This window comes from Cervus elaphus, chromosome 5 (assembly GCF_910594005.1).
Source record: "Cervus elaphus chromosome 5, mCerEla1.1, whole genome shotgun sequence".
Classification (NCBI taxonomy): domain Eukaryota; kingdom Metazoa; phylum Chordata; class Mammalia; order Artiodactyla; family Cervidae; genus Cervus; species Cervus elaphus.
In genome coordinates, this window is record NC_057819.1 from 127,197,850 (window position 1) to 127,223,068 (window position 25,219).

A 25,219-nucleotide genomic window follows, 5' to 3' on the forward strand; every position below is an offset into this window, starting at 1 on the left:
AGTGCTGCCCCGGCCGAGGTTAGTGAAATAGGACATTGCATATATTAGATCTACCGCATTGCTGAGAGATTCAAGACAGAGACCATGATTCTATCTCTCTGGTGTGTCTGGTTCAAGGTATAGTCTTATGGAATTAAAGCTGTAGAAAGGAGTGGCAAGGTAACCTGAAATTATGAAAGAAAGGGAAAAAAAAATTCCCTAGAGAAGAAACTTTGCTGGAGATGAACAAGGAATAGGAACAGTGTTTAGGGACTTCCCTGATGGGCCAGTGGCTAAGACTCCGCACTCCCAGTGCAGAGGGCCTGAGCTGGATCCCTGATCAGGGAACTAGATCCCACATGCCACAACTAAGAGTTAGCACGCTGCAACTAAGACCTGGTGCAGCCAAATAAATAAGTAAATATTTAAAAAAAAAAGAAGAAGAAGAAGGGGCTTTCCTGGTGGCTTAGTGTAAGGAATCTGCCTGCCAATGCAGGAGACACAGGTTTGATCCCTGATCTGGGAAGATCCCACATGCCGTGAAGCAACTCAGCCCCTGCACCCCAACTATTGAGCTTGTGGTCTGGAGCCCGAGAGCCACAACTACTGAGCCCTCATGTGGCAGTTACTAAAGCCCTTGCACCCTAGAGCCCGCGCTCCACTACAAGAGAAGCTACTGCAATGAGAGGTCCATGCACCACAACTAGAGAGTGGCCCCCTCGCCGCAACTAGAGAAAAAGCCCAAGCTGCAGTGAAGACCCAGAATGGCCAAAACTAAAATAAATCTTTTAAAAAAAAAGAAGAAGAAGAGGGCCTGATCTGTGAGGCAGAATCAGTGTAGTGTCTAGGCTTTGGTACTCAGACTATGTGTCCCCGGCCCTCCCAAAGGACACAGCCAGCTCATGGCTTTCCCTGCTGTATGTGGCAGACCCTTTCTAGTGTGCCAGCTCTTCTGAGTCCCATGCTGGTTACTTTTACATGCAGTGTAGGTTAGATTATGTTTTAGGTAAATAAAAGCCTAAAATAAAGAGACTTAACAGTACATGTAATGTTAGCTCCACCTTTGGAAAATAAATTATAACATAAAAAAGACAGCTTTGAAAGCTAGTTGGTTGAGTCCAAGCATTTGATACAGTACTTGGCACTAAGAAGGGATTTTTAGTGTGACTTCTGTCCTGGTTTTCCACCCTGAGACCTCTGTTTTATGGAGATGAGCTTCTGTAGGTGACGGATCATGGGATGGAAAAGGGTTCCGCTGGTGTGACGGGGCAGGAGAGTGACGGAGGACCCTGAGTCACACCGTCAGGTTCACTCTGAGGTCCCAGTGACCTCAGGGACTTTTTTCCCAAAGATTGCTGTTCCAGTTCTGGACTCATTTAGTGTGGTCCATTGTTCTTCCGGGCTTCCCTAGTCACTCAGAGAGTAAAGAACCTGCCTGCAACGCAGGATACCTGGGTTTGATTCCTGGGCTGGAAAGATCCCCTGGAGAAGGGAAAGGCTACCCACTTCAGTATCTTGGCCTGGAGAATTCCATGGACAGGGGAGCCTGGCGGGCTACAGTCCATGGGATTGCAAAGAGTCGGCCACGACTGAGTGACCAAGCACACACATCCCCGTCTCAAGCCTTAGAGTTCATGCCTTTCCATCAGGGCCTTGACTTTGACATGATAGACTTGCCTGGACTGAGTTCACCCTCCTTCTTAGTTTTTTTTTTTTTTTGGCTGTGCTGGGTCTACGTTGCTGTGCAGGCTTTCTCTAGTTGCAGGGAGTGGGGGCTACTCTCTAGTTGCAGGGAGCGGGGGCTACTCTCTAGTTGCAGGGAGCGGGGGCTACTCTCTGCTTGCAGGGCACTGGGGCTACTCTCTAGTTGCGGTGCTTGGCCTTCTCCCTGCAGCGGCTTCTCTTGTGGAGCTTAGGCTCAGTAGTTGTGGAGCACTGGCTAATGCTCCAGGGCAACTTCCTGGACCAGGGATTGAACCCGTGTCCCCTGCATTGGCAGGCAGACTCTTACTCACTGGACCACCAGGGAAGTCCTTCTTCTTAGTTCTGCCACTCCTTAATTTCAGGTTCTGTGCCTGCAGGGGGTGAGTGCTTTTAGGCCGAATGTCATACTTGGCTTCACATCATCATAGCTGAGATTGTCTTTTTCCATTTTCATTGGACGGACGATTTTTAATAACAGCCACCCAGTCCCACGGTCCTTCTTGTGGCCGTTTCTTCTGCACTTCCTGTACCAGAGACGTGAAACGGGTCAGTGTGCACCCCCACTCCGCCACAGGGCATAACACCCCAGGGACCTTCACCCCACTGATGGGTCCACGTTGCCAAATGGCTGGTGAACGACCCACCACCCCCAGAATTCCACCTGCCGAGTCCACTTCCGTAGGCAACTTCTGCTGCCACCTGTTCTAAGGCAGACTCTCTGGAAGCAAACCTGCTTGGAGATCTTTATGAAAACTGTTTATTGAAGGAATGCTCTTTGGAGAAGAGGTAAAACGGAAGCCAGGTGGTGCAGGGGAGCAAAATTAGCAACAGTGTGGTCTTGGCAGAGACTTGCTCCAGCCTGGTCCCTCGGAAAAGCTCTGGAGTGCAGCTTGCACCATAGAACCCCCCCATCTTGAGGACAGGGAGCTGGCCTTTTGTAACCCCTGCCCTGCTGCTGTGAACCTTCTATTGTATGAATTTGGTTCAGCGTGAAAGTGAAACTGTTAGTTGCTCAGTCGTGTCGACTCTTTGCTACCCCATGAACTGTAGCCCACCAGGCTCCTCTGTCCCTGGGATTCTCCAGGCAAGAATACTAGAGTAGGTGGCCATTCCCTTCTCCAGGTGATCTTCCCAACCTAGGGATTGAACTCAGGTCTCCTGCACTGCAGGCAGATTCTTTACCATCTGAGTCCCCAGGGAAGCCTTTGTTCAGCATATGTATTCATATTTGTTAGATGTATGCTCATGGTTGGCATTGCTGGGGCACCCAGCATGCTGTAGAAGATTCTGCCGGACAGTTTTCCAAAGCAACTCTGCCAGTTTTACTCCTCCCAGGAGTGTTTGGGGTCCCTGGCACCTAGTTATTTTCCATCTTTTTCATCTTAGCTATTCTGGTGGGAATGCACAATTAATTTCCATTTTCTGGATGACACAAGAGGTTGAGTACCTTTTTTTTTCCTTAGATTTTTTTTTTGAAGTGGACCATTTTTAAAGTCATTTCTTGAATTTTTTACAATATTGCTTTATTTTTATTTTTTTTGGCCATGAAGCATGTGGGACCTTAGACGCCCGACCAGGGATCCAGCCCACAGCCCCAGCATTGGGAGGCGAAGTCTTAACCGGTGAACCGCCAGGGAAGTCCCAGTGAGGCTGAGCACCTTTACATATGTTTAGTGGCCATTTGGGTCCATCCTTGGAAAAGTGTCAGTTCGAATCTTTTCTCTTAGCTCAACTGCTTTTTCTTTCTTAGTAAGGAGATAATAGGGCGGCATGAGTCTTTGCTCAGATAAATACATTGCAAATGTCTTTTCCTAGTCTCTGCTTGCTTTTCACTCTCTCTTTTAAAAAATTATTTATGAGAATTTCCTGGTAGCCCAGTGGTTAGGATTTGGTGCTTTCACTGCTGTGACCCAGATTCAATCTCAGGGAACCGAGATCTCACAAGCCATGCTGCCAAAAATAAAATAAACAAATATACTTTATTGAGACATAATTGACAGGTAATTATTGTGTTAGTGTGAGGTGTACAACCTGTTGACTTGACACATTTATATATTACAATATGATTACCACCAAACGTAGTTGCTAATACCTACCTCAGGGCATGCCGTTATTATTTCTTTTTTGTGGTGAGAAAACGTTTAAGACTTAGTCTCTTAGCAGCTTTGAAGTTCAATGCCTTTTTCATTCTTTTCATGGTATCTTTAGTTGAACAGAAGTTCTAAATGTTAATATAGTCCAGTTTATCTATTTTTTTTTCTTATATGGTGGCACTTTTTTTTGTATCCTATTTAAGAAATGTTTCAAATACCAAAATCATGAAGATATTTCGGTTTTCTTCTAACAACTTTGTTTTACCTTTCACATTTAGGCTTGTCATCCACCTGGAATTGACCTGGGGGTGTGCTGTGAAGTCGGGGCCAGGGTTCTTTTTTTGTTTTTTTCATACTTATTTATTTGGCAACTCTGGTCTTAGTTGTGGCAAGCGGGATCTTAGTTGCAGCATACTTACCTGACCGGGGATCAAACCCGGGCCCCCTGCACTGGGAGCTTGGGAGCTCAGCGTCAGCCACTGGACCACCAGGGAAGTCCCAGGGCCAAGCTTCTTTTCCTTTTCTTTTTGTTTTTTTGTTTAAATTGACCCAACTAGGAGCTAGGATCCTCTGGTGGAAAAGGCTATCCATCCCTGTCTCGTGGCACTGCAAATCAGGTGACCATATCCAGTTTCTGCAATAAAGAATCCACTCACGTCCAGCCTGAGGGCCGCAGCGGTGGAGAGGGGATCAAGCCTGGTGGCCGGTTTCTGGGGAAGGGGCTGAATGGTCTCAGCAAGCTTCCTTTCGGAGACTTTTGATTTAGCTGTCAGTTTTCAAAGAGCTCCCTCGCTTCAGCCACACCCCATGTCCCTGGGTCCCTGGGACTGTCAGATTCTCTGATGTATTCTCTGAGAAATCTGACTTTAAGAAAAAACAGGAATGTCTTAAAAAGGAGGAGTTGACAGACGTACCAGTGCTGTCTGCAGCCTGGCCTCCACATGGTCCAGGGAGCCCGTGTTTGTGGACGTGTAACAAGGAGAGGTGGTCAGCGTGTCCCCCAGACACGTGCTGGTGGGAGCGGGGACAGGTCAGCTCTGCTGCTCCATCAGCAGCCCTCAGCCAGGGGGTCGGTCCCAGCTCCCCGCCAGCGGGTGCCCAGGTATCCCTGCAGAACAGAAGCGGGTCGTCTCAGACCTGAGCGTTGTTTCTTCACTGGTTCGTGGTTGCTTTGAATCTAGTGCAGAGGTCACGCTTGTGCGCTGGACCACCAGGGTCTCAGCAGACAGGAGGCAAGCTTGCTCAGCTCTCGCTTTACCTTAGACGGCGCCTCCCATGTCCTTCTAATCACAAACTGAGGATCTCAGAGAGCCTTCCAGTCACTGTGATAAGAATTTTTATGCCTCCGCAGGGAGGGTGGGTGCTGTTCCCAGGAGGTTCAATTCCAATAGAATATGTGGCAGATTTGCAGTCATTCTCCCAGGTAAAAGTGAGATGTGTCCTAAATTGTATTTACTCCAAGTGTTTTGGGATTCATGGATAAGAGATACTTATCTAACTGCTGATAATTTGTGCGTTCTTTTTCCCAAGAATTCAAAATGGCATTACAGATAGAATTTTTTTTTAAAAGAAAATAATATTGTCACAAATAATCATCACTAATGATCACTATTGATAACCTATATTTTCATAGCATGGTGTGATTTTTAGAACATTTTCTATTTGGTCTTAATCCAGTGTTCTGGCCTGGAGAATTCCATGGACTGTATAGTCCATGGGGTCGCAAATAGTCGGGCACCACTGATTGACTTTCATTATCCTCTTACTACTTACCCTACCTGATAGACAAAGCTGTAAATCCCACTTTACAGATAAGGAAACTGATGCCACAGATGTTAAATTACTCACCCGAGAAGAGCAGCAAGAACTTGGATGTTCCCTCCTGGTGTCTCATCAAATCGTTTCACTTGTATTCTTTCATTTCATGCTTGCACACAGCTCACTGGCAGGACCAGAGGATCCTAGCTCCTAGTTGAACTTAAAAAATATTGTTCCATAAAGCCTATATTAAAAAGCACACGGCAGGAACTTCCCTGGCAATCTAATGGTTAAGATTCTATACTTTCGATGCAGGGGACCTGGGTTTGATCCTTGGTTGGGAAACTAAGATTCCACATGCCACGTGGTGCAGGCAAAACAAAAAAGCAGAAAACACATGGCAAGGAGTTCCCTCATTGCCTGGTGGTTAGGACTGGGCGCTTTTATTGCTCTGCCCTGGGTTCAGTCCCTGCTTCAGGAACGGAGATCCTTCAAGCCAAGCAGTGCTGCCAGAAAGAAAAAAAGAAAAGAAAAGAGTAATAAAAAAAAAAAAAAAGGATGTGGTGGGAGGGGGGTTCAGGATGGGGAACACATGTACACCCATGGCTGATTCATGTGAATGTATGGCAAAAACCACCACAATATTGTAAAGTAATTAGTTTCCAATTAAAAAAAAAAAAAGAATGTGTATATGGGTAAAACTGAATCACTTTGCTATACATCAGAGACTGGCTTAACATTGTAAATCAACTATACTTCAATTAAGAGTCAATAAAATAAAAAACACATGGCAGTCTGTTTTTTAGGTATTCTGTGAGTATTAATTGTGCCAACCTGCTTTTAGGGCAAATATTCAAAATCCAGGTGGTCACCATGGCCACGCACTGTGCTCCTCTGAAGAATTTATTCATATCTTCATTCTACAGATTCCCATTTTAGTCATTTCTGTGTGCTGGTCTAATCACTCTGGGTGATACAAAAATGTCTCTAGCATAGACTTTGCCCTCAAGTGTATCATCTCGCAGGAAGCTCAGACACATACACACAAAAGGGGAAGTAGTGCTAAGTGTAGGCTGAGCTTCCAGAAGCTCTGAGAAACTTTACTTTGTGACATAAGTTTTGCTGACTTGGAAAGTGCTGCTAAATGTGTGAACTTTTGGTTTGTTGTTGAAGGCTGTGTCTCTTAACAAACCAGGGCACAGAGAACTGCTGCGGTTTTCAACAGTGAAACTAAAGCATCTGTGTTGTAGGAATTTCCTCGAAATTTCTTTGAAACATACTGAAACTAAGTGCACACTCTCACCTCTTGTTTCCTGTTGTCAGGGTCCACCCCAGCTTACGGGAAACTATACATATCTGTGCTGCATTTCAAAGAAAAATTTGGTTAATTTTTTTACGCTTTTAAAGAGATGCAGAATGACCTTACATTGTAAGAAAAGTGGGTTTTTTTGTTTTTTTTTGTTTTTAACAAAAGTCTATAAAAGTCGAAGACTTCTGGGTCAAATAATGTGGTTATATGTAGATAGCATCCCTGAATGGCACACGTATTTCACTCAACTAAAATAGTAGCTCTGATTATTACAGAAATGAATCAGACGTGTGCTTTATCTTTAGAAGACAGCTCTGACAAAGCGGGCTTTGCGGTAAAGGTTGCTATAATTATAGAATAGAATGTAGTCCCATAGTTTCCATTTATTAAAAATGTAAATGCTTTTAATACCAAAGGTGCATGTCCTCTGTTAACCCAGACTGTTAGATGATTTCTTAAAGAAAGAGAGGGAGATGACTTCCCTGTCGGTCCAGTGGTTAAGACTCTGAGCTTCTACCGCAGGGAGCAGGGGGTTCCTCCCCTGATCAGGAACTGAGATCCCACAGGCCACGTGATACAGCCAAAAAAAAAGAGTTAGCCCAGGCACTTAACAGAAGTGATGATAATAGTGAGTACCAGTGGGTGCCATTTACAGTCTACACAGATGTTTCACAGTTAACAGCTCAGCTGTTTTCTCCCTGCCCCGAACCACCCTCCACGGTGGGCAGGGGTAATATTGGGGCACTCTTCTGCCAGGTTTCTCCACTTGCAGGCTCTGCCAAGAGAGGATGCTAGAGTCTGCAGGCCTGGAGGAGGAGGAAGGGTGGTACCCAGAGGTGCCATCTTCTGGGAGCCTCTAAGATCCGATAGCCCCCACCTCTCCCCCTGGTCCCCTCTGCACTGGGGACGGTGGCGGCTTCCCCAAGGTGACTGCGTCAGCTCAGTGTCCCTTTTTTGTATTTGGGTTCTCCAGTGCCTGTTTAACCAGTTCCTTCTATTAAATTCTCTGTTAAAATACCTGGTGTGGTTTGTTTTCCTGACTGGACTTTGATTAATATAACCTTTACTCTCTCAAATTATAAGGCAAATATCATCAGGCATATTTTACTGGTGAGGAAGTGGAGACTTAGGATATAAAGGTTTGTGTAAAATTGCACAGCCGCTAGTACAAGAGTCAAGACAGGTCCATCTTCCATTTTGAGATCCTCCGTTTTCCATTCCTTCTTGTCCTTTCTCTTGCTTAACTTCCTCCCTTCCTTTTTTTTTTTTTTTAAAATAATTTTATACCAAAAGAAAAAGGACTTCTCTGGCAGTCCAGTGGTTAAGACTTTGCACTTCCACTGTAGACGATACAGGTTCAATCCCTGGTCGGGGGACTAAGATCCCCCGTGCCCCTTGGCACAGCCCAAATAGTAATAATAATAATTTTATCCTTAACAGAAGAACTGCAAACGTAGTAGGAAATTCCAGTATACCCTTCACCCAGCTTTCTCTAATGTTTTCTTTCTCTAATCTTATACAACCATGAAGCATTTACCCAAACTAAAAATTAGCATAGGAACATTACTATTTTTCAAAGCTACAGATTTTATTAGGACTACACTAGTGTTTCCATTAATGTCTTTTCTTTAGTCCCAGATCACCTTTGGTTGTTATGTCTTCTTTATCTCGTCCATTCTTTAACAGTTTCTGTTTTTCCTTGTTTTTCATGACCGTGACCATTCTGAGATGTACTAGTTAGACATTTTGTAGATCTCCCATCAGTTTAGGTTTTCTGATGTTTTCTTGTGATTAGATTAGAATTATGGTTTTGGAGGAAGAACACCACAGAGGTAAGTGCCCTTCTTACTGCATCAGATCAGAGGCACGTAATAGTTCATGCTACTCCCAGTGATGGCAACCTTGATCACTTAGTCAGGGTGATTGTCTGTCAGCTTTACCCACTGTAAATCTTTCCTTTTCCATAATTTATTTGTTTAGAAGCTAGTTACTAAATCCTCTTGCTGAACTTTTGACTTCCCACTTAGTCCTTGGCTTCTGCTTTCTTGGCAGATTATTAACTAGTGCTTAAAGAATCTTTGTATTAATTGACTGGGCTGAGAATTATAAACCTAGGAGCCAGACTAACCATGCTAAGATTTATGGCTCTGTATTGCTTCTTGGAAAATTATTAGCTGTTGCACCATTTTTGCCTTGCACTATGTTTAAACATGGAACTTGGCTATTTTTAGTCTCAGAAAGCTTATGGTTAATGCTAGGACACCTTCTTTTACTTGATGAACTGGAATCACCTCTGACAAGCCCAGAAAGATGATCAGAAGCCCAGGGTCTTACTAGCATGCAGGAAATCAGTAAAAAGCGTAAGAGACAGAGAAAAGTGGTTGCTGATAAAATTGGAAGGAAAATTGGAGGGGCTGAAGGATGCGGCTGAAGGAGTGGAAATTTACAAGGATGAATGAGAGGTGACAGGTAACAGATGGAGGGACACAGAGATCTCAGGTAGGAGGTCAAAGAAAGGTTAAGGATGGAACACAGGATGAGAGAGAAGCCTGTGACAACCTTGGGGCTGGACTCTGGACTTGATGTATTATAAATATTTGTAGTTTGTCCTGAGATTCACCATCTAGGATATAAGATTTATACTTCTAGCTCTAGATTTCATTATGGACAGACTTTAAGTGACCTTAGGCCTCAATATAATATATTTAATACATAAACCAGAGCAAGTAGTTCAGTTGGTTTATATAGCCTTGGCTAATCACTATTATTAAGGAGTGACTGAAGAATGATCAGAGCTCTCAAACTTTTGGAGGCTTAGCAAGACAAAATGAAGCAGATGGTGCCTTGTTAAATTAGCTACAAATTACAGATCTTAATATTAACAATTTAGAAATGAAAACTGTCAGACATGAGTTATAGGCTTTTATTTTATGCTATTTTGTTCTAATTATATGGGATTTCCATATCTCGTGATTGACTAAACAAAATAAAATCTCATTAGAGTTTTGGAGTCACTAATGGCCTTCTTCTTAAGCCTGAGGCTGTATCTGCAAATATGTAGCTTAGCCAAGATAACAGACCTCACCTGGGCTTAGAATTCTGTATTTGATTGGCTTGGTGGTGATTTAGTCACTAAGTCGCGTCTGCCTCTTGAGACCTCATGGACTGTAGCCTGCCAGGCTCCTCTCTCCATGGGATTCTCCAGGCAAGAATACTGGAATGGGTTGTCATTTCCTTCTCCAGAGGATCTTCCTGACCCAGGGATCAAACCCAGACTCCTGCATTGCAGGCAGAATCTTTACCGACTGAGCTACCAGGGCTTAGAAATCTGTATAAACGTTAACTGTTTCTATATTTCATACTATTATTCTTTTTCTGAAGCCAAGATTCTTATTTTTTTTCTCAAGATTTTTTAAAATGTGGACCATTCTTTTTAAAGTCTTTTGAATTGATTGCAATATTGCTTCTGTTTCATGTTTTGGTTTTTTGGCCAGGAGGCATGTGGGATCTTAGCTTCCTGACCAGGGATCAAACCCCCACCTCCTGCATTGGAAGGCCAAGTCTTAACCGCTGGACCACCAGGGAAGTCCCTGAAAAGCTGAGATTTCTAACACAGCAGACTTCAGATGTGATCAGGTGCATTCAGGGTGGTATGGCTGTACACAATAGCAGACCTCAGAGCATATTTCCCTTCTAGCAATTTGAGAGATGGAGACTTGAAATTCTTGTAATTGATCTTGAATCTTACATAGGTAGCTTACAGTCAGTATACTTCAGGAGGGCCACAGGTAGGCAGCTTGGGGTTTTTCAACTTGAAAATCAACTTAGTTTTTAGTTTAGCTCTTTTAATATTTATTTGTTTGTCTGCACCAGGTCTTAGTTGCAGCACATGGGATCTTCTATCTTCATTGCAGCGAGTGGGATGTAGTTCCCTGACCAGGGATTGAACCCAGGCCCCCTGCATTGGGAGTGCAGAGTCTTAGCCATCGGACCACCAGGGAAGTCCCAGTTTTTAGTTTTTGAAATAAGACTGGGGAAGACTTTAGTCCACTTGGCCTTCTTAATAGTTGGCCTGTTGAAAATGCCGCTGTGTTTAAAAAAAAAAAAGACTGGAAAACTAACACTTGGTGGCATTAGAACATTCATATGCTTCTTTGGGAAAAAAATATGTTGTGTATTTTTAAATGCCTATTTTGGCTGATGCGGCTGCTTAGCCTTCTGGGCACATTCTTTACATACAGGACTAGGCATCTCGAAATCTCTTACTTAAAAGTGAATTCTTATTTGTGGGTTAGGTTACCAGTCTCCTGACCAGATGAAATCTGGAAGTCAGACATCTAGAATAGAGTGCTTGTCTGAAGCGAGTCATTTCTCTGACGATTAGTCATTATTTACCAACTTAACTGGAGGGAAAAGATGACGGTGTCTGCTTTCCTAAAAGCCCCTTTTTTCCCTTTTAATGCTCCTTAAAATTAGCTGGTGTTAGGCAGAACCCTCTGTATCTAAAAGCAGCTCATGTGCAGGAAGGAACTTTTATTGTAGAAGCACAGGATAAACTGGGTAGTGTTTTATCCCTGTGGGAGGGGCTTTCAGTCAGGAACCGGAAGTCAAGTAGGTTTCACTTGTGATCAAAGCCACACATTTGATGCATTTGATGTCAGAGTGTATGGAACCCATTGCCTGGTCTGAGTACTCCTGAGCAATGTGAGTCAAGACCCACATCATAATAGAGGAAGAAAATGGGTCTATGATGGTTGTTAACAGAGACCCGGGCGATTTTGTGATGGGTGTTTTTCTCCGCAGTGGATCCCTCATGCTCTGTCATCACCTGTTAAGAGAGAACTGGGTTATTGGGCATACCCATAGTAGGGCTTAAGTATTTTGGAAAGGTCAACCTTAGAGGCGATATCAGGTAGCCAGGACATTGGTCCTGTGTGCCCCTTGCCAGGGGGCCTGGCGGAGGAGTTAACAGATTATAAATAGACTGCCATCTTGGATGGATTCCTTTGGTAACCAGACCTGAACACAGAGCATCTTTGAGTAAAGGTCATCTTGTGACCCCCTCTTGGTGTCTCCCTCACATCTTCAATTTGAGTGGAAAGGATGTCTTTTCACATCTTGTCAGCTTTGTGGTTACCAGTCTTTCTACACAAGTGATTGATTCCCCACGAGGATTGGATGGAAAATTAATGTAAAGGGGTTTTACTGCTATAAATATAGCTCATTGACGTTTTGGTGGACAGCAGGCACAATACAGCCTGTCCCAGGGCTACAGCTGGTTAAATAGGGAAATTTGTATTCATTTCACAGCTTTCAACCAGAGTAAACTGTTCTCCCCAACACGGATCTTAAGAAAATGTTCTGAAGTATCACTAGTCTAAAAATATCCACTGGTAAAGTTTTGGATACACTGTGTAACTGAGAAGAGGGGAAGTAGAGAAGGCTGAGAAAATAACCAAGCATCAAATAAAAAGGAACTGAAATTTAAATAGAAAAGCCCTAAAATCTATAAAAGCAAGCGCTTATGTAAAAGAGTGCTGTAAATGAGCTATTCATATGACCCCAGATGTTGATTTCCATATTAACTATTATTTGTTTCTCTGACACAAGTGTTACTATCTGCTATGTATTAAATCAGTACTTTTCTATTTTCATCATAGTTTGTCTAAAAATAATTTCCTTTCTCTTCAGAAGCAGATTTTTGGCATTCGGGGCTTTTTGCTTTGTAAATAAAAAAACTGCGTTAGGTTGTAGTCATTTGTTTTTCTTTTATGTCCCTCTCCCTTTTTTCCTATTAAGTCTCCATTCAGGGAATGTGTATTGTGTGAGTGTTTGTAAGAGTGAAAACTGGAGATAGAGTAGGTGTTCCATCAATAAAAGATTAGTGAATACATGATGGTCTGAGATAGACTTCTCTAGAAAGGAACCAGGGCTCCTTGGAGACATGATGGGTTCGAGGAAGGGGACAGAAAAACAGAAGGTGAACCTGGAGTATCTTTCTGTACCAGAAAGTAAGCAAGTGCTTCAACAAGTGATTGGGATGGGGGGGTACCCCCCCTGGTGGTCCTGTGGTTAAGAATCCGCTTGCCAATGGAGGGGATTCAGGTTCGATCCCTGGTCTGGGAACTAAGATCCCACATGCCACAGGGCAACTAAGCCCATGCACCAAAACTCCTAGGGGCTGCAACGAAGACCCAGTGCAGCCAAAAATAAATTAATAGGCAGTTTTTAAAAAGTGATGGGGACAAGTCTAAAGGACCCAGGAGCCATTGAGTGAGCTCTGACAGGCCATATCCAGGCTGCTCTGTGGGTATGTGGTCAGGCCCGAATTTAATAGCAAATGTTAGCAAATTATGTACCTTTAAAAAACCTTTTTATTGAAATTAATTATTCATTTTTATGACTGGATTATAGTCCCTTTTACAGACTACTACTGGGAATCGCCCAATAATTTACAACTGAAGTAAGATGTTCTGTAATCTCGTATGCACTGGGACCATATTTTTTACAACAAAAATGTGCAAAAGTAGGGGGTAGTTTAACAAAATATTTGAAATTAGGATGGCTAGAAAATCTAGGATACATGGTTGATATACACATACACATGTGTGTATAAATATATACATATGTGTTTTGTTGTTCAGTTGCTTAGTCATGTCTGAGTCTCTGTGACCCCATGAACTGCAGCACACCAGGCTTCCGTGTCCTTCACTATCTCCCCGAGGTTGTCAAACTCATGTCTATTGAGTCAGTGATGCCATCCAACCATCTCATCCCCTGTCACCCCCCTTCTCCTCCTGCCCTGTCTTTCCCAGCATCAGGATCTTTTCCAAAGAGTCAGCTCTTCGCATCAGGTGGCCACAGTGTTGGAGTCTCAGCTTCAGCATCAGTCCTTCCAATGAATATCCAGGTGTACACATATTCATATCCATATCAGGTCTCTGTAAACTGGCAATTCCACATTCGGTCACCAGGTGGCGCCTGGCTGGTGTAAGAAAAATGTACAAGGAAACTGATGAACACCAGGATAAGAGGCCAATGAGGAACTTGCTTTGTATTCACACAAAGCCTTGATCAGCAACCCCTGGGAACGCATTGAAAGAGTTCCTCTGGCTGAGTGCTATACCACCTCCTGCATGAGGCCTTCCAGATTACCTCAGCCAGAAACAATCACTTCCTTATAGTTGCCCTTTTGTTTGGCTTTTCTCTGCTTAATATTACAGTTATTTGTGTAGCAATATCATCTTCCTTATAATGCTGCTTCCTGAAAGAGCAGGACGTCGTCTTTTCCTCTTGAAGTCTCTTTACACGCAGCACTGAGGGTTGTAGATAAGACTCTGGGTTAATGAAAGGCTGCTAAGGCAGAAGCTTTGGTAGGTAGGAGCCTGCAAACCGGGTTAGTTTCTCTTAAAGAGATTTTCAATGGTTTTCTTTTGTGGTGGGGGAGAGAGGCAAAGAGCTAAAATGTAAGCATGGATTTATTATACTATAAAGGCTGTATGCGTGTGCGCTTAGTCACTCAGTCATGTCCAACTCCTTGCGACCCCATGGACTGTAGCCTGACAGGCTCCTCTGTCCATGGGATTCTTCAGGCAAGAATGTTGGAGTGGATAGCCATTCCCTTCTCTAGGGAATCTTCCCGACTCAGGGATTGAACCTGAGTCTCCTGCCTCGGCAAGCAGGTTCTTTACCACTGAGCTACCAGGGAATCCCACTACAAAGGATAGTTTGTATATATAAACGATTGATCCCAGGGATGTCTTTCCTTGAGCGCTGAATAATTTGTGTTCCATTGCCAGTTATCATCAGATGTAATATTCTAAGTGGGAGATGAGGAACACTAGCTTTCCCCCGACCCTTTTCTTTTGTTTTTCTTCTTTGGGGGGAGGATGTGGAGAAGGGGCAAAGGGTGAAGGGAGAACCTCTAATTTTTTGTTTTTTGGTTTTTTTTTTGAACTCAGGTAGGAGTTATGGATAACTCTCAAGTACCCGTGCAAATAAATATGATTAACTTCGCTACTCCAGAAAAAAATTTTAATCCCAAAGTCATTTATTTTGGCTTTAGAATAGACAAGCATTTGTGTCGGGATTTCCTGCCTAATTACTTTTTGCTTAAGCTTATTTAAAAATTGTTTTAAATTCCTTTAGTGTGACAGCCCAGCAGAATGGTCGGGGGTGGGGTGGAGAAACAGGCCACAGATGGGGTCTGAACCAGGATTTCAGCTTTCCTATATAAAAGCCTCCTGATACGCTGCATGCAGGAGAGCAAGGTTGAAATTAGCTTTCTGGAGAACAATTTGGCAACATAGTTTTAAGAGTCTTAAAAATATGCTTACTCTTTGATCCAGTAATTCCACTTCTAGGAATTTGTCCTAAGGAAATAATCAAGCAGGCACGCAGAAATGTAGGGACAAGGCATTCACCATGACATTTATATCAGGGAAAAAAAAAAGTAAAACCCCAACTGAAAACACTGAATAACATGGAATTGATTAAAGTTGGCCCCGTCTTCATTGTGGCATGCTGGATCTTTAGTTGCGGCTTGTGGGATCTAGTTCCCTGATCAGGGATCGAACCCGGAACCCCTGCGTTGGGAGCATGGAGTCTTAGCCACTAGACCACCAGAAAGTGTTAGTTGCTCAGTCATGTCCAACTCTTTGCAACCCCATGGACTGGGGCCCGCCAGGCTCCTCTGTCCATGGGATTCTTCAGGCAAGAATACTGGAGTGGGTAGCAATTCCCTTCTCCAGGAGATCTTCCTGACCCAGGGATCGAACCAGGGTCTCCTGGATAGTAGGCAGATTCTTTCCGTCTGAGCCACCAGGGAAGTCCCTCAATGTATTCTCTTAAGGGTCACATTCATACACGTGAAGTATCAGCGATCACACTGAATACACAGAATCAGATGTATAATACCATAGGTTCAATTATACTTCCCAAGTAAAACAGTTATGGTCAGCAAAAGTCCATGAAAGCACAGGGTTTCGTGTGGATGTTCTGTTTTCTAAAAGCAGCACAAGGGAGCAGACTCTTCAGAGCTAGGAGGACCACGTTTTTACAAAGCTTCAAACACTAGTAGGTTTTCAGGGAACCGTATGTAAAAAATGTTTACTGCCCAAGTGACATTATAAGAATACCGGGAGCATTGTAGATCACCCTGATTAATCTTCTCCAAGCAATTCCCCATTAAATATTTTACTGTGTCCCCCTTTCTTTATATCCTCATTGTCATCACCTCACAACCCAAACCCAGATGTCTAAACGGGGAGAGAGAGTGAGAGTGTAAGGTAAACGATGGACAATCGAAAACCTTTGATGACCCTAGAAGAGCTCTTGGCTCATGGTTTTTTTGTTTGTTTGTTTTCTAAAAACCCTCTGCTTTATATGATCAGCTGCAGAGGAAATTTGTTTTTCACTGTTTGCGGGCATTCACTGTACACACGTTGGGGTTCTCTTGTGTTTGCAGTTCCTAAATTCTTCAGACACCATGCAGCTTCGCCGAAGGAAAATCCTTGCAGGTCCGGCTCCCCGTGGTGTAAGGTCAGGCGGAAAAGCCTTTTGTGATTAACTCGGCCACCGTGTGTCGCATGGTATTTGGAACTGCAGTGGGAGCTTTTATTAGTTGTCCACATTTTGAATGCTGACTCACATAAGCTTCATCTAATGGGAAAGGCAGATAACTGTAGCATTTTGGATGCTGAGCGCTCCCACCCTGCCCTCCCAGCAGCTGTGACCTTGAGCAGGTTCACTTACTATGGTGATGGGTCTTTCTAAACACACTGTCTTCTCCCACTTTGTTTCCGACAGTTTCCTTATGCAGCGCCCCCTCCCCAAGAACCAGTGAAGACTCTGAGAAGCCTGATCAACATCCGAAAGGACACCCTGAGACTCGTCAAGTAAGTTCAGGTTCCCAGCTGGGGGGCAGCCGACTCCCCAGGGGACCCACAGAACTGTTTCTGCCAGACCCAGAGCCTGGCCTCCAGGCCTCCCCAGGCCGTGGGCTGCTTGCATGAGATGTCTCCTCACCTGGATTGTTCAGAACTTTCTGAGACAGTCAGTGTTGGTGAGGAACCTTCTCTTTTCTGAAAGCCATCGTGGTTATCCCAACCTGATGAAATGTCCAAAACAAAGAATTGTTGAGGGAGAAAGTGAATTTTGCAGATACCTGGACAAACCTATGTGAAAATGGGATATTTGAACTTGGCACAGGAAGTGCTTACTTTCCTGCTTAGATTTACTTTTTAGTTTATTCTTAATCTCATGTGCCTTTCCTCTGGCACCCTGAGTTTGCTATTTAATCACCATCATCAGTATTCGTTATCATCAGCATCTGACTTCTTTGTGCTATCTCTGAGATAGTGTGTGTGTATGTGTGTGTGTGTGTGTGTGTCTGCACTGTGTGGCTTGTGGGATCTTAGTTCCCCAACCAGGGATTGAACTTACACCCCCTGCAGTGGAAGCTCAGAGTCTTAACTGCTGTACCACCAGGGAAGTCCTGGAGATAGGATGATTTTTAAACCGATGCTGCCCTCCAGATAGCAAATCTGTCTACCAAGAGTTTGGGTTCGAATTAGTTGTTAATGCATAGAGAACTAAGCAGCTGGGGGAGGAAAAAAAAAGAGCACAAACTCTGATAAAAGCTTGTGCAGGAAAAGGAAAATGATTAGAGATTACTCTGTGGTTGAGCTGTAATGTTGATAGACTCATTTGGATAGAGGAAGATGTACTGAGCTAACAAAATCATGGTGTATTACACGCAGGAGGGAACACCCCTGTGTGGAGCAGAGGGAAGGAAGGGAAAGAACGTTGTGGGACTTCCCTGGTGGCTCAGGGTTAAGAATCTGCCTGCCAACACAGGGGACACAGGTTCAGTCCCTGGTCCGGGAAGATCCCACTGGCCACAGGGCAGTGTGCCACAGCTCCCAAGTCCACGCTCCAGAGCCTGGGCTCTGCGACCAGAGAGGTCACCACACCTGGAAAAGCCCGCACGCAGCACCGACATAAATAAATAATAATTAAAAAAAAAAAAAAACTTTAAAAAAGAAAGCCTTGTTCCCATAGTAGAAAGTCAGTAAGTGAAAGTGAAGTTGCTCAGTCTTATCCACTCTTTGCCAGACTCCTCAGTCCATGGGATTTTCCAGGCAAGAATACTGGAGTGGGTTGCCATTTCCTTCTCCAGAGGATCTTCCTGACCCAGGGATCGAACCCGGGTCTCCCGAATTATAGGCAGACGCTTTACCGTCTGAGCCACCAGGGCATCCTAGAATACTGGTGAGTGAGTGAATGAGTGAAAGTCACTCAGTCGTGTCTGACTCTTTGCGACCCCATGGGCTACACAGTCCATGGAATTCTCCAGACCAGAATACTGGAGTGGGTAGCCTTTCCCTTCTCCAGGGGGTCTTCCCAACCCAGGGACTGAACCCAGGTCTCCCACATTGCAGGTGCATTCTTTACTAGCTGAGCCACAAGAGAGGCCAAGTCAATAGACAACGCCTAAAGCTGAAAAAGTAACCTGAACCTGTTATTTCAAAGCATGCAGGTAAATGCCAGAAACAGTCAGCTGCAGAGGGAAAGTCGGTTTTCTCTGAAGAAGTGGAAAGCAGGCAGAAAGTGACCCGCTGCGTTTTTGTCACAAGCCTTGTGGAAACTATTTAAAGGATGGCATGAGTAACTTTGATTAAAGTAAAAGCTATTTTTAAAAAAAAAAAGTCTGGCAAACGCACAAGGATGTGAACTGCGGCACCATGAAGTATCAGAAATTGCCTAAATTCCCCCCATAGTAGTAACAGGGTGCTCTGCCGTCATTCAGAATGAGGGTGGAGGCCTAAGTGTGTGATCACTGAGGGAAGCCCACATTCTGTTCAGTTAAAAAAGAAGAGAAGTGACTTCCCTGGTGTTCCTGTGCATAAGACTCAGGCATCCAACGCAGGGGGCCGGAGTTCGATCCCCAGTCAGGGAACTAGATCCCACATGCCAGTCTGCATGCTGCAACTAAGATCCAACACAGCCATTAAATAATTAATTAATTTTTATAAAATAGAAAAAGAAGGGAATTCCCTGGCGGTTCAGTGGTTAGGACTCCTTGCTTCCACTGCAGGGGCCGTGGATTCAATCTCTGATCAGGAAGCCAGGATCCCACCAAAAGAAAAAGAGAAGAAAAAAGATCACTTTAAACATGTTAATTGGCTACCCCCCCAATGCCGAGTCTTTGTGGTTTTCTAGATGTGCCGAGGAAGTGAAGACCCCTGGGGAAGAGGCGGGCAGAGCAAAGGTCCACTACAACGTGGAGTTCACCTTTGACACGGATGCTCGGGTGGCCATCACCATCTATTACCAGGCCACCGAAGAGTTCCAGAATGGCATCGCCAGGTAAGAACAAGCGGCCAAGGGAGCCGCGTCCTTCCCACACAGGCCAGGGTCCATGCCTGACGCGCTCCCCTGCGGAGGAAAACATTCTTTTTCTACACTCAAGTGAGAACTGTTCCGGAATTTGGATTTTCTTACTTACACAGTCTTTTTCACTTTTTCCCTTCAAACTATGCCATCTTGATACAGTGACAGGTAGCAGCATATAGTCCTTCAGGTCATCACAATGCTGTTAGGAATCAATTAAGCTGGGACGACTTCCTGGTCCAGTGGCTAAGACTCCACGTTCCCAATGCAGGGGGTCCGGGGTTCAATCCTTGGGCAGGGAACCTAGATTTTGCATGCCCCAACTAAGACTTAGCACAGCCAAATAAATAAATATTTTTAAAATGTTTCAAACTACATTTCTGTGGATATGTAGGTTGAATAGATACCTTTTTAAAAATACATATTTACTTATTTATTTTTGGCTGTGTTAGGTCTTAGCTGTAGCAGGATCTTCAACGCAGCATACGGGATCTTTTCATTGCAGCAGGAGACTTAGTTGTCCGAAAGCAGGTGGGATCTTCATTCCCTGACCAGGGATCAAACCTTCGTCCCCTGCATTGGAAGGTGGATTCTTAATCACTGAACCACCAACGCTCACTCAGTCGTGTCCGACTCTTTGCGGCCCCATGGACTGTAGCCCGCCAGGCTCCTCTGTCCACGGGATTCTCCAAGCAAGAATGCTGGAGTGGGTTGCCATTTCCTCCTCCAGGGGATCTTCCCGACCTGGAGATCAAACCCTGGGATCAAACCCAAGTCTCTTGCGTCTCCTGCATTGGCAGGCAGATTCTTTACCACTAGTGCCACCTGGGAAGCCCTCATAGGGAAGTCCCTAAATAGATAACTTCAATAGCATCACCAAGCAAGGGCAAAGAAAAGAGATTATAAGGAGGTCTTTTTTCTTTTTTTTTTTTCTGTTCCACTCTATACTGAGAGCCTGTTGATAATTGACAACAGACACGGAACAGAGGAAACCATCAGATCCTCTGGGCGAGACGGTAACTTGTGCTTTGCTTCCCACTTTGACCGACAGCTACATCCCCAAAGACAACAGCCTGCAGTCGGAGACGGTGCACTACAAGCGCGGGGTCTGCCAGCAGTTCTGCCTGCCCTCACACACCGTGGACCCCTCCGAGTGGGCGGAAGAGGAGGTGAGCAGCCGGCCGGCGGAGCGGACCAGCCGCCGGGAGAAAGCGCAGGGCAGGTTCCACGCACAGACCCGCAGGGTGTGGGAGCTCCTCGGGACCCCGGCCGGCAGCACAGAACCAGCCCAGGTGCTCAAAGGCGTGCTCCCCTTCAGCCTTCTAATGCCTTCATGCCCTGGGAAGGACACATCTAATTTTCTATCCCAGAGCAGCCCCTTAATTAACCTAGGATATTGTAAGAAAGCCGTGCCCGAAAGAAAGACCTACAGATTAGAAGCCTTTACATCTGTGAGGTTTCTTACAGAGAGACTGGTGGCCTTCAACTCAATGGATGTAGGTAGTTAGAAACGGCAACCCACTCCAGGATGCTTGCCTGGAAAATCCCAGGGACAGAGGAGCTGGTGGGCTAAAGTCCGTGCTGTTGCAAGAGTCAGGCATGACTTAGAGACTAAACCACCGGGTAGTTACCAGGTTGATGGGTGAGGAGCTGAGATGAAGTTAAGGCCTCCCTTTCTGATGGATAACTGTGTCCTCTGAATGTAAATCCCCCTCCTCCCTCCCTTTTTTCTTTTCTTTCCCTTCAGCTTGGCTTCGACCTAGACAGGGAGGTTTACCCGTTGGTGGTCCACGCCGTGGTGGATGAAGGCGATGGTACGGGTGCTTCCTGTCTTCTGGGCTGCACGCAGGCCCATTTGTGGCAGGCAGGCTGGCAGCGACTGCGGCCTCAGATCCACAAGGCTCCTCCGTGGGCATCAGTTTCCACATCCCGGCGCCCTCCTGCTCCCAGCCTTCTCGGGCACCGACAGTCCTACTGGGTGACTTAACCTCCCCCTCCCTGTGAAGCCAGAGGGTCGCAGGGGCTCGGGGAAGGTGGGTGGGGTCAAGCTGTATCATTAGCTTTCTTCTTCCCCATCTGTGTGCCTTTCTTTCTTTCAGAGTATTTTGGCCATTGCCACGTCCTGCTGGGCACTTTTGAAAAGGTCAGTGGCTGACGTGATGGGCCTTGCTTTGGTACGCACTGCTCTGTCTCTCCTCCGAGGACGCGTGGTGGCCCCTTCTCTGGCTGCCTGGGCTCGGCAGAGCGGGTCTGGCTGGGAGGCTGCGGGAAGCGGAGGGGAGCACCCCCTGCACGCCCCGGGCCACACAGGGCCGAGTTCCAGCTCGGCCAGAAGCTTGCTGATGCCCTGAGACTCCTTAGGCCTCGTTTTGTCTTCTTAAATCAGAAGGGCTAGACTACATGCTTGAGGACCCTTCCCGAATGAGGAGTCTGTCACTCCACTCTCTGGGGCGTGGGTGGGGGATCCAAGAACGTGCCTAACTGAGGGAAGTAACGGGAAAACAGCTGGTCCTCATCTCCTTTCTTCTTCGTCGTAACTGTCGTCTTTTCGTGTTTTCGCTCCAGCACTCAGATGGCACTTTCTGTGTCAAGCCCCTCAAACAGAAACAAGTGGTAAGTATTCAAGGGCCAGGGACTGTTGGTGTTTCCCCCTTCACTCTCTCTCTCTCCCCACTGTTTAGCTAAGCACTCTTCTTCCCCCTTCCCTGCCTTTTTTTTTTTTTAATCAAAGAAGAAAAGCAAAAAGGGATGCTTTTCTGTGTTAGAAACGACTTGGGTGGCCTGAAAGGAATACCGATTTGGGGTGTCTGTTGTTCCAGAATTGTTGGTGGTGAGGCGGCCAGTAGCTGAGCAAAGGACTTCAGAAAATGAAAGGACTGAGATTTGTCTCCTGACATTAGGTTTAGGGAGAACTCTTTTTATTGAAAATGCCAGGCTGAGAAACTAACATTTCCAGCTACAAGAATAAACTATCAGGGTCTGATTCAGGGCCAATTAGAGCTCTTGGCTTAAAGTATCCCAACATTGCTTTTCTCAAATTCAAAATCTGCTGGCCATCTGCCCCCTTCCAGGATGGTGGGCAAGTTATGCAAGTATCTGCTGGAAGTCCTGACCCCTGAGGCCGGGGCAGAGCCGCGGAGGACGGGAGGGGAGAGTGGAGTCGGTGGCATTGCCCAGCGAGGGTTGCTCATCACGTGGAGGGTGAGGGGTGGTCAAGTGTGGGGCATGGTAGGCCTTGGTTGAGATGTGAAGAAAGCCTTGCTCTGCCACGATGGCCGGCAAATATCTGAAATTCTTTTTTTTTTTTAATTTCATTTTTTAAAAAATGTTTTTAACTGGAGGAAAATCGCTTTACAATATTGTGTTGGTTTCTGCCATACAACAATGCAGATCAGCCATAATTATACATGTATCCCCTCCCTTTAGAGCCTCCCTCCCCTGCCCCATCCCACCCTTCTTGGTCATCACAGATCACCAGACTGGGCTCCCTATGTTAGACAGCAGCTTGTCACCAGCTCTCTGTTTGACACATGATAGTGTATATATGTTGATGTTACTTTCTCCATTAATGCACTCTTCCCTTCCCCTCCTGGGTCCACAAGTCCATTCTATCTGCATTTCCATTCCTTTCCTACAAATAGGTTCATCAGTGTCATTTTTCTAGATTCCATATATATGAGTTAATATATTTGTTTTCTCTTTCTGCCTTACTTCTAAGGAGAGCTACTAAGCGCTCTCCACCCTTAATGAGGTCAACAGTAGTCAGTCATACTTTAGTATGAATTTGTTAATAATGTCCTTTCCAGTATCATCACTACATTAAAGCAAGTTTTAAGAGAGGCAGAGGAGATGACAGGGCCTGAGCCCGGGGGATGCTGCCTGGAAAGGCCGGGCCTCAGTGAGTTGCCTCATGGGGAGGCCTTTCTCCAGGACGCCTGCATGGGGTGGGAAGGCTCGGGTACCGCAAGGGAGTTGGTTTATCTCTTCTTCTGTTGCTAGATTGGCATCAGCAACAGGCCTTGTCTAACTGGAGACCAGAATGTGCAATCGATAATGGACTGGGCCTCGGGGGAGGGGATCTCTGGGGGTAGGGGGAGTGAGGAATGAGCTGGCATGAGGAAACAGGGAGCGGCCGGCTTTGGCAGACGTGGCTCAGGCTGTGGGGGTTGAACTGGGCCTTGAAGTTGGGGTTTTAATTTTTGGCCACACAGCATTCAAGATCTTAGTTCCCTGACCAGGGATTGAACCTGGGCCCCAGAAGTGAGAGCGCTGAGTCCTAACTACTGGACTACCAGGAAAGCCCTGAAGTTGGGGGTTTTTAAGAGGCAGGACTTGTTCAATTGCTAAGTTCGTGTCTGACTCCTTGCGACCCCATGGACTGCAGCACACCAGGCTTCCCTATCTTTCACCGCCTCCCGGAGTTTGCTCAAACTCATGTCCATTGAGTCAGTGATGTCATTCAACCATCTCATCCTCTGTCATGCCCTTTTACTCCTACCCTCAATCTTTCCCAGCATCAGGGTCTTTTCCAATGAGTCAGCTCTTCAAAGGACTAACGGGTAATTTTGCCCACCTGTCGGCGATGTGGGTGGTTCAGTAGTGGGGGAGGGGTGCAATCGGCCCCTCCTTCCAGAGCCTGCTCTCTCTCAGCTTCTGCATTTTCCCTTCCCCCCTTTCCCTTGTCCATTTCTTCTCTTTCTTTCTTATTTCCATTCCTTCATTTGTGTAAGGTTTCATTCCATAGCTAGCTAATGCGTCTATTTTGACCTGTGGTCTTCCACCCTTTTCCTAGTCTCTAGGCTCTGTCATAGTGACCTACAGTACAAGGATTACTGTTGTATTTATGAATGTGCATGTTCCCTGTTGGACAAAAGAGTGGGTGAATTAAGCATCAGATTTTCTTTTCCCTCCCAGAGAGAACGTGTAAGTAAATAAGGGCACCCTGTACTTGTCTAGGCCTTCGATTGTTTCCATTGTGAATCTGTAGTCCTTGGTTACCAAAGGAGGTTCATGGTGGAGATGTGTAAGTTCCCACTTTTATCTTTCATTAGAACCAGCCTGCCCTTGCACTTTTCCATTTGTTCTTCAGGTGGATGGGGTCAGCTACCTCCTTCAGGAGATCTACGGGATTGAAAACAAGTACAACACGCAAGAATCTAAGGCAAGTTCCATTCATGGTTCGTTTTTTTTTTTTTTTGGCCTTTCCCTGCAGGATATGGGCTCTTAGTTCCCCTACCAGGGATCAAACCCTGACCCGCTGCAATGGAAGCACAGGCTTAACTCCTGGACCACCAGGGAAGTCCCCCATCCACAGATCTGAATGTCCTCTTCCCAGAAGGCAGGGTGAGACCGTCTCTGATCCAGCCAGGATCTAGGAATTTAGCACAGCAAACTCTGAAATTTGTCTGGTCCTAGAAGGGTATTTCTTCTTCCTCATTTCAGATGATTATAATTATATTTGAATTTGGAAATGAAACAATGGGCTGGTTTGGATGGGTTCTTCTACGGGGCTCTGCTTACCCAGTTCCTTGGTCCCTCAGTTCATCTCTCCCCTCCTTCCCCGCGTGGCCTCCTGGGCTCCTTCAGCTCTGACTGACGGCCAGGACGGGATCTCAGCCCCAGAGGAGGAGCTTGGCACGAACAGCTGCCAGAGGTGAAACTGGGTGTGAACATGCACTTGATAAACTATCAAGTTCAATGTAGGTGCAAGATTCTGTTCATATTGTCTCCTCTCTGCAGGCAAGTTGCCTTCTAAAGAAAGTATGGGGGATTTCCCTGGTGGGGGGCGTCCAGCGGTTGAGACTTCGCCTTCCAACACAGGGGTTGCAGGTTCAATCCCTGGTCAGGGGGCTGAGATCCCACATGCCTTGCAGTGAAAAAACCAAAACATAAAAAAAGAATAAATAAAACAGGAACTATTGTAACAAGTTCAATGAAGACTTTAAAACTGATCCACATAAAATGAACGGATGAATGCTAAAAT

General features: G+C 45.5%; 1 protein-coding gene across 5 annotated transcripts in view; it reads left to right on the forward strand.

Annotated features, from left to right (window-relative positions):
• The window catches only part of RNF157 (ring finger protein 157), a 75,351-nt gene that overhangs the window by 30,770 nt on the left and 19,362 nt on the right, over nucleotides 1-25,219 (forward strand). For 4 of the 5 annotated variants that reach the window (XM_043905450.1, XM_043905451.1, XM_043905449.1 and 1 more), the window contains 7 exons: nucleotides 16,651-16,739; nucleotides 19,066-19,212; nucleotides 20,288-20,528; nucleotides 20,984-21,050; nucleotides 21,336-21,379; nucleotides 21,802-21,849; nucleotides 24,326-24,397. In XM_043905450.1, coding sequence (XP_043761385.1) covers nucleotides 16,651-16,739; nucleotides 19,066-19,212; nucleotides 20,288-20,528; nucleotides 20,984-21,050; nucleotides 21,336-21,379; nucleotides 21,802-21,849; nucleotides 24,326-24,397 — 708 coding nt within the window. The remainder of the gene's footprint in view (nucleotides 1-16,650; nucleotides 16,740-19,065; nucleotides 19,213-20,287; nucleotides 20,529-20,983; nucleotides 21,051-21,335; nucleotides 21,380-21,801; nucleotides 21,850-24,325; nucleotides 24,398-25,219) is intronic. The other variant, XM_043905453.1, reaches the window with a different exon arrangement.